The sequence below is a fragment of the Xiphophorus couchianus genome, chromosome 23 (genome assembly GCF_001444195.1).
Source record: "Xiphophorus couchianus chromosome 23, X_couchianus-1.0, whole genome shotgun sequence".
Classification (NCBI taxonomy): domain Eukaryota; kingdom Metazoa; phylum Chordata; class Actinopteri; order Cyprinodontiformes; family Poeciliidae; genus Xiphophorus; species Xiphophorus couchianus.
Genome location: NC_040250.1, coordinates 4,074,516 through 4,090,554, shown reverse-complemented (window position 1 = coordinate 4,090,554; position 16,039 = coordinate 4,074,516). Strand labels below are relative to the sequence as shown.

General features: G+C 37.8%; 1 protein-coding gene across 2 annotated transcripts in view; it reads right to left on the bottom strand.

The window, feature by feature from the left end:
* afg2a (AAA ATPase AFG2A) overlaps positions 1 to 16,039 on the bottom strand; it is a 114,126-nt gene that overhangs the window by 78,828 nt on the left and 19,259 nt on the right. For both annotated transcript variants that reach the window (XM_028008746.1, XM_028008745.1), the window contains exons 10-13: positions 15,504 to 15,658; positions 8,497 to 8,706; positions 3,063 to 3,116; positions 1,313 to 1,392 (exon numbers count right to left, since the gene is read on the bottom strand). In XM_028008746.1, coding sequence (XP_027864547.1) covers positions 1,313 to 1,392; positions 3,063 to 3,116; positions 8,497 to 8,706; positions 15,504 to 15,658 — 499 coding nt within the window. The remainder of the gene's footprint in view (positions 1 to 1,312; positions 1,393 to 3,062; positions 3,117 to 8,496; positions 8,707 to 15,503; positions 15,659 to 16,039) is intronic.

The following is a 16,039-nucleotide window of genomic DNA, read 5'->3' as shown; positions in this document are numbered from 1 at the left end:
ATGAACCCCGCAGTTGTTGGCAAGCACTGCTAATCCACCTCAATTGCTTTTGCCACTCCTCTTTAAATCTCTTCCAACTCCAATGGGATTTTTTTTATTTATTTTAAAATCGAACATCCAGACACAGCAAGATATTTGGATGTTTGCAAGCTTGCAGAAAAACATCATGGTTAGCATAAATAAAGACTTGAAAACATAAACCTGTGTGGAATTAATATAGATAATGTGCTTCTCTTAAGGAGTTACTGAAATAAACTGTAAATTATGAAAAAAGTATAAATACTTTGAGCAAATTGAATTACAATAACGATTATGAAATTTACAGGAATATTTAACACATTAAAGACCTGTTATTGTTATTGCATCAACCTTCCAGAACCTGTGGGTCTTCTGGTCCCTGTCTCTTCCTGTCTCCATCCCCAGAACTAGAACCAAACACGAAGCAGCACTCAGCTTCTGTGCAGCACAAATCTGGAATATACTTCCAGAAAACTGCAAAACAGCTGAAACCTTTTGTTCCTTTAAATCAAGGCTAAAAACTCACCTGTTTAGAGTTGCTTTTGAACCTTAAAAAATGGAACATTAACCAACATATATGATGTACTGTATATTGATGATTTTGATTATGGCACTCGACAAAATGTAATGTTTATTACTGGTTCCTCAATTCTCAATTGACTTTTTATTTTTGTTTTTTCAGCTAATTTGTTGCTGAAATGTGTTTTACAAAAGAACTTGACTGATTGATTTCAGCTGATACCTGTAGACAAAGTTAAATTAAAGCGCAACCTGTCACTGATGACGAAAAATGTGTGGTGAACTAACTGGTTATAAGGCCTGCTGCCCTTTTCTCAGCTCCATCCTGCAAATGTCATCTTTCCCTGGTTTAGCAGGAAGCATGCTGCATATTTGGCCTTCCCCATCTGCCGTGAAAGAGCACAATGAAATGTTTGTGTGCCTCCGGTCCATGTCCTCTACCCCCCAACCCCCAGTCTCTTTCCTTCAAGCCACAGATGTTCCCTGTGCCATCCCACTGAAACTCCTCCGGACAACACTCTGTTCTGTGTTCTCTTCTGGTGAAAAGCCACACAACTCTGCAAACACTGCATGGGAACCGGTGCATTCATGCAGACTGTTTCGGATGTTTGTTCCTTCTATCATGCATGAATCACAGTGAGATGTCAGAGGAGAGAGGCGGTAGTCGCATAATTAACATTGACCGCCGACATGATTATGAATTTGTCACACAAACGGGAAGAAGCTGTTTGAGATTATTCTTTTTAAAGGAATACCGAGAAAGGACAAACTGTACCTTCCTCTTTCGCTGGCCAGAGCATCGATCTCATCAAAGAAGACGATGGAGGGAGCGACGGCCCTTGCTTTCCGAAACACCTGCGAGCAGCGTCAGCAACAACGGAAGAGGCAGAAGCAGGACAAATGTTTAACAGGACAGATGAATCATCCGAGACACAAACATGAAGAGGAAATACAGCCGTCATTAACCTCAGAAATCACACCGCAGGTCGTCCTTTAGGACGTCAGAACTGAACCCGTCAGGGCTCCACAATTCAGTTTGGGAACACAATGATCAGGAAGGATTTTGGTGTATAAAAATAGCCAAACACACCGCTAAAAAAAGTATTCAGACCCAGTAAACTGTTCTGAATGTAGTCAGGTTAAAATCTAATTTTATTAGCCTTTTATATGATGGACCAACATAAAGCACACACTGCATAAATAAAAATAAAAATAAAAATCTGAAAATATGTAAATAAATAAATCCAGTAAAAACCTTTGCCTGTGTTAAATTTATCCTCATGAATCCAGATCATCTGTTTCTGGCTTCAGAGGTTCTTTAAAGAACATCAGTGAAGAACCTGTTTCAGGAAGACCAAGGAACCCAGCAGATAGGTCAAGAAGAACATTCTGGATGGGTTATAACAGGTTACGGAACAAAAACGTTATCCCAAGATTTAAACATCTCAAAGAGCTAAATTCAGCCCATCATCTGAAATTGAAGAGGAACTTTGTAAGACACGACTGGCCTCCTTATCAAATGTTTTTAAAACTTTCTGCCAAATGAACACAAATACTCGAGTTAAAAAAGTTTTTCATTTTAACTGTAAATTAAACATGTAATAATTTACTAAAACAAAGATTTTTACCAGTTTTTATACAAAATCAATCTGTAAATCAACCTGTGATACTTTACTTATACATTATCCCTTACTTCCTGGTAACTTCTGCCAGTTATTTCTGCCAGCGATGGAGATATTTCGCAAAGAAAATCTGCAGAAAAAAGTTTCTTGATGCACAAAGCATCAACATATCTGATAGCAGTTCTATCTCTTTCAGGCCTCATTCTAAGGAGTTGAGTTATACTGAGCTATCTCTGTAGCTATGCTGCTATAATCTTAGGCTGGTGGAGGACAAACTGATCACATTATCTGCTGTTATTTCAACTGTTAACTTTATGTTTTCTCTGTTATATCTCTCTTTATAGAAGCTACACCTGGTCTGGTATTCAGTTTGGCTGTGATGCCTTTCTGGTTTATTTCTTCTGTTTCTTTTGTTTGTGTCTGTGTGTCTGCTCACAGACAACATTTGTATTAAGCCATGCTCTGGTTCTGGTGGAGGTTTCTTCTTGTTAAAGGGGACTTTTTCCTTTCCACTGTCGCTACATGCATACATCAATGACCCAACCCAAATGATTGTTGCTATGCGTTCGTCCAGGAGTGAAAACTGCAAGTCAATGATTCAAAGGGATCTGCTGGGTTTCCTTAGACAGCAAACGTTTTAAACTAATTTGAATAATAAACTGAGTTTAATTTACTCTTTGACAACGTGACTGCATTGAAATATTGAAATAATTATTTTTTCTTTTTGCAAAGTTCCTTGAGATGACATTTGTTGTGAAATTGCGCTACATAAATATCAAAACCTGATTTGAACTGAATTGAACATAAAATCCCCAAAAAATAAATTGAAGTCTTTGGTTGGAACATAATAAAAGGGTGTGAATACTTTTGCAGGGCACTGTAAGGAAGGTTTAAAGAACTTACCTCTCGAACTGCTCTTTCAGACTCCCCAACATACTTGCTCAGTAATTCAGGACCCTGAAAGAATAATTTATGTAGAACAGAGTTACTCATTTGATAACAGCTACAACTTAACAAGTATGGTTGTGTTATTATGAATTTAAACAATCTAAAATTCTTCTACATTAGGACCTTTGACAAAAGACAATCATGTCTTTTTTTAAATGGCCAAAATCCAGAAGTAAAATTCTGAGTGACAACTGAAGCATCTGCTCCTTGAACGCAGCAGATCAAACAGAGAGACGGTGATCATCAAGTGTGCGGCACAGCAGGACGTGTTTTGTCTCTTTGTGTGAAATTTTTCCGCTGCTCACTGTACGCTGTGTACCGTTTCATGTTTGTATGTAACACATGTGGCTCACTTGGCAAAGATGCACATTTTCCACTCTGTGAGCATTAAAGTAGCACATCTGCTCGCACCATGGTGCAACTTCTCCTGTTATGAATGCATTCAGGCACATCAAATAAAATCAGATATTCGGGAAGATCTAAGGCATGAAATAGAAGGTTTGTGCTCACAACAGCTTCATAAATATAACCTGCAGCCATATTTGTCAAAGCTGTTGCATGGCTTTCAAGTCCAATGATGAAAGCTTTTTTTCCAAATTTTGTTTAAAAAAATAACAGAGGAGGACAATAAAATGAGGGGGAAGCAGAACAAACATTTCCCCAGAAACTTACTGCTATGTCTGCTGTTAACATTGTACAGGATGACCCAAGCCAATCCAAATCTGTCATTTCTGGTTTCCAGTGGAGGGCATACCTCCTTCGTATAGAACCACTACAGGGTGTAGATCCTAAAAACAGCACCTAGTGTTCAAAGCATTAAAAGCATTGAGTCCTGCAGTTCCTCCATCAGAAAGGAGAGGGCTCTGGAAACTGAATCGGGTTCCTTGAAAATGCTCTGCAGCTTATGAGACCAAAGTGTTTAATTGTCCTACAAAATTCTTCAGAACCCAAGGTACCAGAACAATGTGCTGAACAGATCATCTTCTTTTTGCCAGCTACTAAACCTGACTTCCAATAGTCTAATGAAGAGAGTCCTTCAATCAGTTGTAGCATTGAAATTGTAGAATTATTATATAAATTGTCATAATTATTTTTATATGTTGTAAAAACTATTATTTTTCTGCTTTGGCCTCCTTTTAATCAAAAACATTAAACTATTCAGTTTTTCTTCACATAGAAGGTACGCCTGGTAAAGTGCTTTTGTGTTTGGCCTTTCTGTTGGATAGAGCTGTGAGCAAAGCTTTGCTTCTATGTTTAGCTTTGTCTCTTTAATATAAATATATGGATAGAGTTGGGATAGAGAAGCTCTGAGCGTTAACTTGCAAAAAGTTCAGAAAACAACTATCATAGAAAGTACACCAGGTTCTGAGATTGTGTTCAACTGTGTATCTTATTTTTATGAAGCCAGAGAAAGAGAATCACCAGCATTAACACTGTGTACACACTGTTTTTCTCCTCCATAGAAAGTACTCCTGGCTCAGTGAATTTATGGTATTCTCCTTTCTGCTTCAACACCTGCTTAGCTGTACTGAAATAAAGTTTTTGGGCCAAAGTGACTTGTTGTGACATCTGTTGTGAAATGACCCATTTTATAAATAATATGAATTTAATTAACTCAGAAAATTTCAGCAACAATTGTTTAAATGTGTTGGGGTTTCACATTTGATTGCAAACATAGCTTAACAATTTCTTCTCTGCAACTTCTTTTTATATATTTTAAACTTTTAAACTCTTGGATGTTTGCCTCTCTCAGAGACAAACATCCACTCAGTCGTTAGAGGAACTTCCTCCACTGCAATCTACTCTTTCATCGCCTCTTAGCTGATGGACGAGAAGACACTTCACTTCCAGCCCTTTTGTCTCCTGCAGTAAGTGTGTAGGTTGACTCATTATTCCCAAGCTGCTCGTTTCTTGGTGGAGCTGAGGCTTGGATGTGGTGACTTTTAAAAAAACACCAGGCAAGATACGAGGTGTGTGTGCGTGTGTGTGCGGGGGTGTGTTGGCGAGCAGGTATGCATGTGCGACCGTGAGTGTGTTTGAGTGGCTGAAGGGAGGAAACTGAAATTGACAAGATGATAATAGGGCTTTTTTACACAGAGGAAATAGGCTGAGCCCTCAAAGTATCCACATTTAAATCAGGATAATGTATCTGTGTCAAAGCAACCGCCGCACTGGAAAAATCTGATACTGTTATTGCAGATGGTTGAGAGCGGCTTTCAGCAGCAGGGGCAGGATGTTTTTTATCCCGTTTCAAAGAGCAGATTCTCTTGGTGATAACTTTAAACTGGCTGCAGAACCTCACAGCACAAATCTTTGTTTAAGTAACACAGGGCCCTCCGCGGCACCTCAACTAGAGATTTTATTAAACTAATAGATTTTTCGTATAGGTGACCAACAATAGCTATGACATCAACCTAACCAAAAAATTTCAGGATTCGTTTTTAAGTTGGATTTTTCTGTGGAATGTGACCACAAATTAATTTGGGAAAATTTGCTTACTCTCTGATTTTTCTTTTATTCTTGAATATTTTAGATTACATCTAAAATGCAGCTTGTTAAGCTGAAATTGGTCATTTCAGCTAAATAAATACGCTACTTGTGACCCTATTGGCCAGCTTTTGCAAAACAACCAATCCAGGAGCATAATTCATTTTCCAATCCTTGGCACTGATTGGCTGTGCAATTATGGCATTTTTATGTTTGAACTGTAAAATAGGCAGTTATAAGCAACTTTAGAGGAGGTCGCACGTATTTGTGGATTTCAGCTCATAGCCAGATACCAGATGATCTGAGCCACCTTTCAAAATGGGAAAGACAAGAAAACATGATTTTCAAGAGAAATGTTTGTTAAATCTTCAGAAATTGGGAAATGGGTGTAAAAAAAGTAACTATACACCTAAACATGCCCATATGTACAGTCAGAGTAACAGATGAGAACTTTGAAACAACTTGAACTGAGACAAACAAAGGCTGAAGCAGCACTGCAGCAGAGAGCTGCTGCTAGAAACGGCCACTTTTGGTCACCAAGTCTCCGCAGCCACCGTTAAGATTTTATCTACATCCCCCATCAGAAATGCAAACATGTACAGTTTTGTGAACCACTGCAGAATCTTTACCTGGAACGGCTTGCTTCTGTCAGATAAAGCTTTGGGGTCTGGTGTAAAACAAGGGCTAATTATGTGGAACAGCACCTCATAAATATAAATATGGTAGATTATATGTAATGCTATGTGCATGTTTCTATTTCTAATCAAATATTTCTGTCTGTGGATGCTCCAACCTTCTGAAATATTAAAAGAGAAGACTAAGAGTGTTTTCACACATGATAGTCCAGCAGACTTGGTTCAATTGGGGACCAAAGTTGCCACATTGGTATATTTCCAGCTGCTGCGGTTCACTTTCACATTACATTGTGTCAAATCAACCAAACCATTTGAAACACCTCTTCCCCTCCTCACCTGTGGAGGCGCTGAATCATGAGCCACTGAAGGCTCATGATTCAGCACAACTGAACTTCCTTCTTTACAAAATGTAAACAAAAATTAAGTAGCATCACATTCTAGTGGCTGTAGGACTTCTCTTTTGTTGTTGGTAAAAGACCACAAGTCATTTCTCCTGCTAGCTCTAAACGTTTGCGTTTGTTTTGGTTGTATTTGTCAAGAAAATACTTTGCACTACAATCCGCTTCCTGCTTCTGGAGCTTGCATCCACATATACATTCAAACCTCGCCAGAGTTCACTTCAGCTGGTTTTTAGCTGGACCACAGTTTGGTTTTTGGTCTAGATCAGAGTTTGGTTGCACATTCTAACCTCCCCAAATGAACCAGACTTTCTAGACAAACAAACTAGAGTTTGATTAGAGCAGACTAAATGAACATGAAGCTATCGCACATTTCATTGAATTGTGGAGAAAATAGGAGAAAAATCACCCTGCTTCACTGAGACAAAAGGAGGGAGGTCACGGCAGAACTGGCTTCTGACTTAATGATGCCAGTTGAGAGCTTCTGTCTGGACTTCCTGTCTTTTTCTAAATATTCACCAGTCAACAATTCAACAAGGCGATCAATCAACATCTGTCGACATGTCCTGAACGAGGGGGGAGCTGGCAGAGAGGACGGGGTGATGAATGAGAGAGGACAAACATTGGGTCAAGGGTCAGAGGAAGAAACTCTCTGCAGCTGTACCACCTTCAGCTCTTTAGGAAATCATCACCACCGGATCAACATCTCTGGGATTTTTTAATTTAATCTGAAATTTTAAGGAGTTTATAAATGTGCCAAATTTTTATAAATGTAAATAAAACGATGCACATGTCTTGAGGCATTTCTCAATTTATTTATGGATGCTTTGTTTCAAAGTTTTTTTGTACACTAAATGCTTATTCTCCTCATTGTCATTCACTTTTTAAGTATGCCCTTCACAAACTGCACTGTGTGCTATTACAGGCCACCACAAGGATGGTTTTCCCCCTATAACTGTGTCTTACTCTGGTGGTCAGCTGTGTTCCTTTTTCCTTTGGGGCCCAAGACCAGACAGCAATCCAATTTTTTCATGAGGTTATTGATGTAATAGTTTGGTAAAGTCACCCACACTTTTATGAGACATGTAGCAACAACAGATTTTAAATTAACCAAGAAGCTGATCCAGACTGCAATGGGAGAAAGAGGAATGGAGTTCTGAGCAATCAATTTTTAATCAAAGATTTCAAAACGACTCAACTTCATAACTTTCACATAGTCACTTTTAATGTTATGGATATATCAGCAACAAATTTTTAATGAATTTTGCATATGCAGACTTGTGTGTTTAAGAAGAAACAGAAAGGATATTCTACAGCCGTAATTTCTGATTATTTCACAACAGTTACACTCTGAAACGGAATAAAGATAATTTCAAACTCAAAAATAAAATCCACTGATTTTATATAATTAATGTCCTCCTGTCACAAACATGCAGCATGCTGGTACTATTTAATCTAGACATGGAAGGAGAATATTTCATACTAAAATGCTGTAAATTCCCCAAAATAGATGATAGAATCCCTATTACCTGATTAAGGGAGGAAAAGCAACACAATTTGCATGACGAATGTTAAACTGCAAACGCAGAGACTGAGACAGCACAACAAATCATCGGTCCTCAGACTAATGGCTGACTCATCTGCACAGTTTTGGCAGTACATTCAATCAGGAAAATGATATGCAGAGGCACATCTGTAAAACATTATGTTTTCATTTTTATGTATCCCATTAAAGAAGAGAAAAGCAGCAAGCTTTGGTACCATTTTTGATTTTGACTAATCAGCAAAGTAATTTGATAACGTTTGGTCAACCCAGAGTGATAGAAAAAAAAGAAAAAAAAAAACTTTAATGTAATGGTGAAAACTTACTTTAATAGCCAGAAAGTTGAGCCCACTTTCATTAGCCAAAGCTTTGGCTATCATGGTTTTGGAGCAGCCTGGCGGCCCATACAGCAGGACTCCTTTTGGTGGTTGGATCCCCATGCGGGTAAAGGCCTCGGGGTGCCTCAGGGGCCACTCCACGGCCTGTTTCAGTTTCAGCTTTACCTCTGCCATCCCACCAACATCTGACCAGCACACCTACACAGATGAAGCAAAGGAAACCTTCAATAAAATGCAAGATGATTAATCAGTTAAGTTTATTTGTATAGCACATTGCAGCAACAAGGCCGTTCAAAGTGCTTTAAAAACACAAAAATTAACAAATAATAATAAAAAAACAGCCATGAAAACATCACACAGTCACAAAATGAGAAACCAGTAATAAACATTACATTTGTTGAGTGCCACCATCAGAATCATTAATGCACATCAGATATGTTGGTCAATGTTCCAGTGATCAAAAGCAGCTCTAAACAGATTAGTTTTTAGCTTTGATTTAAAGAAACAAAAGGTTTCAGCTGCTTTGCAGTTTTCTGGAACTTTGTTCCAGATTGTGCTGCTTCTCATTATTTGAGATATTATCTGGTAAATAAGTCAGAAAATGGATTACAACTATTTAGAATAGTGGAAATAAAGAGGAAAAGACTGTTTAAATGGTAATAAAAAACAACATCTTGAACATGATAAACAACAGTCAATTCCAACAAAACAGTCAGATGTAGTGTGTGGAGAAGCAGATGTGGAAGAGACGAGCATTATTTCACAGAATCAGAATCCAGCAGGTTCACTGAGGTCAAAAAACATGCAATCAGGAAAATGAATCTGTTTTACATTGGAGGAAGGCAGCAGGAAGAGGTCAAGCTCTAATAAATAATCTTCATTCCAATAATGTGCTGAAACGCACTCCAGTCCTTCATGCACTGCTAATCTGTGGCAGTTTGAAGCAAACCCATCACCAACAATAAACGCAACGAATAAAGCCAATTCTGTTTGTGCGCAGAAATGCTCTAAAGTAACCCATAAAAGGCCCTCTTTTAACTTTGGGATCACATGAGTAAACTGCAAGGAATCTCAAGTTCCTCCAAGAGTGGGCTGAATGGAGCAGAGGAGAAATATAAAAGCATATTTGGAGGGAGATGGAGGAACCGAGGGCTTGGATTGAATCGGGACGGAGTGAACAACAACAGAGCCAGGCTGCCAACAGCTGTCTGTCTGACAGATGGAAGGAAGGAGAGAGGGAGGAGAGGAAGGAGAGAGTCCGGCGGAGAACAACCGGAGGAGATAAAGCAGATAAGCAGGAGAGAGCTTCATCCAAAACCAGCTAACGTCTCTTTTTACCCTTCCTGTCTCACATTCCTCCTTCTTTCCTTTCCGTACTGTTCAGTTTTGTCCCACTCACAGTTGTTTTAACCTCCTCCTCTACATTCAGCCCATCCACTCAGCCTCTCTGCTCCATATCCTGTTTGATCTGCTCTCATATCCTCTCTGCTCTTCTTGTTTGTTATCTGTTGTATCTCAGCATCACTGCTTTTCTGTCCTCCCACACTTGGCTTTATCTTATTACACACGCAACGGAAGGAATCAGGTTTGGCAGGAGAGTCAGCGAGGCTGTCTAAGAAGGTCAGCGATCAGATAGTTTCCCTTAAATGGATCTTTAATTATTCATTGTTTTTTTTTTTTCTTGTTTTTTTTGTCAGTTGAAGTCAGAACAAAATGAAATCCAGGTGGGGAACCCAGATATGCTGTATCTTCTGATTAGATGAACTGTATGTACAGTACATACTTTCACTTTAACCCTTTGTGGCCCCTTCATTTTTTCATTAAGTTTCTGCTGTACTTTATTAGTTAATTTGTTTAGTACTGACTAAAGTCTGTTTTAACATGTTGTTGGCTCTTATAAATAAGTTAGATTTAGCTGTATAAATAAAGGCAAAATAAAATAAAGAAATAAATTTTATGCTCCCCTTGTGTTCCTGGGACATAAAACAAAAGCTCCTTCATAGACTCCCATGGAAATAAAATATACAACAATATGTCATCATATATTTTATTACTAACTCGAGTCCTCACCACACATAAAAATCAATTTTCTGAATTTTAAAGTCTTTAAAGACAGTTTTAATGATAAAAGTTTCTCTCCTTAAAACAAACACCAAAATTTTATTTATTTCTTTGGTCTGACAATTCCAGATATTCACAGAGCCTCTATTGGTCCTCATGTCAAAAAGAAGCTTAATTAAGGATTCCCATAGAAATATCATGTAGGACCACGTATTTTGTCATTTAATTTATGAATGCAATGATTATCTTCAGTCCTTGCTATTCATAGCAAATAGTCATGAATGTTCTGACATTTATTTTTATTCCTTTTCTGTGGAATTGTGAAGTCATAGTCATTAGGCTGTTTTTTCTATTTTGTACGCAAAATAATAGATTTACAGTTTATGAGAAAATCCTTTAACTACCTGGAAATAAAAATAACATTTTGAAGGAATTTCAACACAAGGGAATAAAAAATTAATAAAAGTAGAAATCAAATTGCAATGGAAATGCTATTCAAAGATGGGGTTAATGGGACGATTAAAGGGACACAGATTGCTTTAGGATTGTACGGCTGAAATAAAAACAACACCAATTAAAAGCTCCCCACAAAATATAAAATTTGAGCACTTTTTATGCAAGACACAAAGTCAAAGTTATCAAAGAACATTCCAACAGTAGGGTTAGGATTCAGAAGCTATAAGAAAATTCAGACCTCTTTACTAAAACACTCCTAAATAAAATTTTGTGCAGCCAGTTAGTAAAGAGTCCACCTGTGAAATTTAGTATCAGCTTCCTGTTTCTTAAAGATTGATCAACACCATTTAAAAGATGAACAGAAAGTTTATCTCCATAGAAACAAAGTATGCTGTAATTATATGTATTTTATCTCTTTTGTTTTAGCTTGGTCCTCTCATTTGCTCTGGATCACATGATCTAAATGCTAAATGCCAGGGTTTATAACTTTATCCCCTCCCATCTGTTTGACTTCCTCCTCCCTCCGCCCCACCAGCCCACAGAGGTAACACATCCCAGGCCACCGGCGCCGTCTCCGGGGAGCGAAGCACCTAATGGAAACCTGGCATCTGGCCACATACTGTAAATACCGAACGATTTATGGCCAGCTCTGAGCCAGAAGGAAAGAAATGCACGGAGCGACACGAGGTGTGGAGGAAGAGGGGACAGGCGGAGAGATGGACCAGACGCAACCCAGCAAATCAAAAGTACTAATCTAAAAGCCCAGACAGAGAGAAAATGGAATAAAAACAGGAGTAGAGGAAAAAACATACTGGGAAGCAGGATTCAGCAGAGAGGTTTGGGAATCAGATCTACACAGATAGAAGTTATGACTAAAACGGCAAATTTGGAGTAAAATTTAAAAAGAATAGCATAGAATATAGCTGTGAAATATTAATTATGTTAATTTTGCTAAATTATAAGAGAATCTCCACTTAAAGCTACAGAAAAGTTAAATTTATCAGTAAATCTGCAATGAAATAATTTATTACAGGTTTTTAATAATACATTTAAACTATTTTTGCAGAGAGGAATAGTCTTGCAACAAACTTCAAGTATTATGCTTTGCTTTTATTGTGGATTTTCTCAAATAGATAAGATCAAAATCATACTGAAAAGTAAAAATATGTATCTCCCTGCACCTATATGGCTACACAATGTTAGAACATCTTGTAGACGAAAATATTGAGAGATATAATGATGACGATATCAGTTATGATATAAACCTATTGTCTTCTCTTTTTCATCCTCATGCTGTTGACTTGAGTACATTTGAAAAATCTGGAGTCACCCAACTTTTTTCATTACACAACAACATATGCAATATGCCAGTGCCAGTTAGACAAATCCTAGTGTAATGCAGCCACCACCTCCTTGATAGTTGGTGCACTGCTCTTAGATTTAAAAAACTAATTTTGACATGAATTAAGTTGAATTCGAGATGGAAAACTAACCAACTTAAATAAAGTTAAATAAGCCTGTTGCTGGCAACAAAAACAATGTGGTTGAGGCCAGGAAAGATCCAAAACTTATTAAAAGGGCTCTTTTGGGATCTAGAGGTATAAGTTGTAACTTGTTTTCTTTGCTTAGCAAAATAAAAATAAAGCATCAAAATCAATGTTGCTAACAATGTTTGACAGAGTAAATGCTGTAAAAAGCCAAATCCAAAATATTCTACTTTCCTGTTTATCTTTGTTAAATACTGCATATTTTGGAGTTTCCCCTTAAATAAAATTGTAGGTGTTTTTGGACAAGTGGCAAAAAATAAATAAAAAAAATCAATAAATGTAGAAATCAAGGCTGATACAGAAGCCTAAAGGTTGTCAAAAGTCAGCCTAAAGATGTATTTTTGTGAAAAGTAAAAACCATTTCAAAAAATTTTGCATGTAACCACTATGAAAATAATCTCCCTTCAAGGGTCATTTGCTTAGTTCTTGTGGAGCGTTTGAACCTGTCAGCAGCTGCTTCAATTTGCTTAGTGTTGGCTGGGTTGTAAAGATCCACTTTTTAGTGCTTTAAAAGCATCAAAAATGCTTCTTTGGTTTTCAGCAATTGTTGGTTGAAGTAAACTTTGGATTTTATGGTTGCAAACACGTTTCTGACAAATGTCCTCCTTCTAGAGCATATTAATTAACAACATGAGTCGAAACCGTGGAAATAATTTGCTTTGTCAACAATCAAAACCGTGCAAAAATCTAAAGTCTAAAAGGTAGGGAAATTTAAAATTTGCAACTCATCACAGATGTCATGGGCATTTAATCCCTCTGGCACCTTTGTATTGACTATACACTTTTTACTGTTAATGTCATAAAAATTCTATATTTATGTATTTTTTTCATTTTTACTGCATCAGATCCTTCCAACAACTTCAGACCCATAAGTAGATTTAATGTGTTTGATTTTTTAAAAATCTTTCTATGTTCTCCAGATAGCTTCTGTTAGCTTCCACTAAATACTATGTTACGATTCGCATTTAGCACAGCTAATGCGAATCGTGTTTTTTGGGTTAGTGCAGCTAACTTTTTAGTTAACAGTGGCCAAAATGGAAGTATGTAAATTACATTGAAGTTTTTAATTGTAATGCGATGAAACGTGAAAAAGATCTAGGCGTTTGAGAAAATAACAAAAAGTTGAATCAGTTAGTGTTATAACTAAAACGTGTTAAAATTAAAAGCAAATGCTTTGACTCAAACCCCACTGTGGGGACTCAAACCCCACTCAAACACCAGTTATTACCTTTTACAGTTGTTTTCCCAACTTTACAAGAGGCCTTTGAATGGGAAAATAGGACAGAGTCTGGAACTTACCAAACAAACTAAACAAAGAAACAGGGAGATAAAGGGTATGGAAATAATAAAAGACAGATATAATAAAGTTAAACCAGACAGCAAGGTCAAAGCTTAAAATGGATGTTAAAATAAAAGGGAAAGTCTTTAGAAAGAAATAACCCTAATTACCCCTTAATTAATTTTATTTACATACAAATAGAATTTAAAGTGAGGTATAATCTTTAAATCCTGTGTGGATATGTGATCCGAGACGGTTTCACAGAAACTCTGGGCATGTATTCATCCGGCACCACTGGAAGTTTCTTATATAAAAGTGGATTAGAAACAAATGTTTGCACTCATGTGGATATAATCAAGTCCGGGCCTCTGCGGCTAGTCTTTCAGCTGAGCTGTGTAAGACGAATTACAAAAAAAGAAAAAGGAATCCAAACTCGTTCCTCTCTTGTTTCCAGGAACCAGCCACAAGGACTGAATGTCTCTGGGTGAGCTCAGAGCGCAGCACTCTGTGCAGAAAGAAAAGGGGAGGCGGGCTGAGGTGAAGGGATCGGACGCATGTTTCTTCTTCTCTTTCTCTTTTTTTAGCTGCTGGCAGGAACCGTCAGCGACCAGATCTGCTTTCAATTACCGGTGGAAGATGATGTTAGCCTTCTTCCTGTCCCTTATGTCTTGCACATGCAAACTCCAAAACATCCTGAAGTCTCACCGCTGTCCTCTCACCCCTCCTTCCTCCTCACTAACCTCCCATGTTTTTTGAGCCCACTTTTCCTCCATCTGCGAAGACAAAGTCGTTCATCTTCATTGCAGCAAAGGGTAAAATGGCCACAGGGTCTTTTCCACTCTACCTCGTGGTAATTCAGTGGTCAGCAGAGTAAAGAAGATTAAGACAGTCTGGGAAGAGAGGCACTGCTTGATGAGCTACTTTTAAAAGTGGTGATAAGTGACTACCTTTTTCAGGATTTAGATTATGCTTTCATTGAGCCAAAAAATGCATGATGTAAGCTGGCCTGCTTCCTTTCAAAACCACCATGGGGCTGAATGTAACGCTAGGAGAAGTAGCTTTCAGGACGAATTGTGTCGTTAAGACTGAAGATTTAAACCAAGTAGGAGCGGGAAGAGGCTACTGCATCAGCTGCATCAGTGTGCAAGCATCTCACATGTTAAACCCTCACACTCATGTCTTAAAAGATTAAGGATTTCCTTATTTGTAAAAGCAATACCAAAGCATAACTTCACAAGATGTTCAACACTACTCATTTTAATTTTTTGTGTTGGAGTTCTCATAAAATTACTGCATCTAATATGACATTATTGTTATAATATTATGACCTTATTGATGTAATTTAAAAAATGAAAAATCTTAGCCTGCTCCTAATATTCCATCATAGAGTGGACTTGATTTTAAAGTCCAAATAAACAGAAGCTGTAAAACATGCTTGTCAAACAAGATGGCGGCCCTGAGCCTGCTGACATTACTCTGAACTATGGAAACTCAAGGAATGCATTATTGAAAAAAAAATCCAGATTTATGAAAAACAAAATAATCAAAAACCTAAATATTCAATTAATCAATCAAATCGATTTATTGCCCAGGTCTAATGGATAAGTTGATGGACAGATGGACGGACAGACAGACGGGGGAGGTTTCTGTACCTTGGGAACGTCGATAGCAACCTCTCTCATTGCACTGGGCTTCACAACAGTCATGGCCCACTGGAGGTCCTGCATGGAGACCATCACCTTCCCCATTAGCTGCTGGTCAGATGCCTGCTGGGAAACTCCCAGAGCTCGTCTCAGTCCACGCAAACCTGAGGAGAGCAAATTTAAGAGATGAAGCTCTAACTAAAGGTACTCATTGCTTTTTCACAGCTTAATTTATTTATGATGAAACAATGTTAACATTAAATTAGTTAACGTTAAATACACTGACACACACAAAAAAAGAATTACGGTCAGGCAACTCCAGCTGTTGAGGCTTAGAGCCTTCTAAACATGGGATTCTAACAAGTCATACAAATGTTTTAATAAGTTAGTTTAAAAACAAAAAATTCTCCATCATACTGTTCCTATGCCTGAAAGTTATTGAGATGCTAGAGGAGGCCACAGTGTTACTAGAGTTTTATCCACGTGTTTGGAGCAGAGTTGGTCAGCGCTTCCTCACTCGTTTTGGCACATTACTGGCCAGTGCT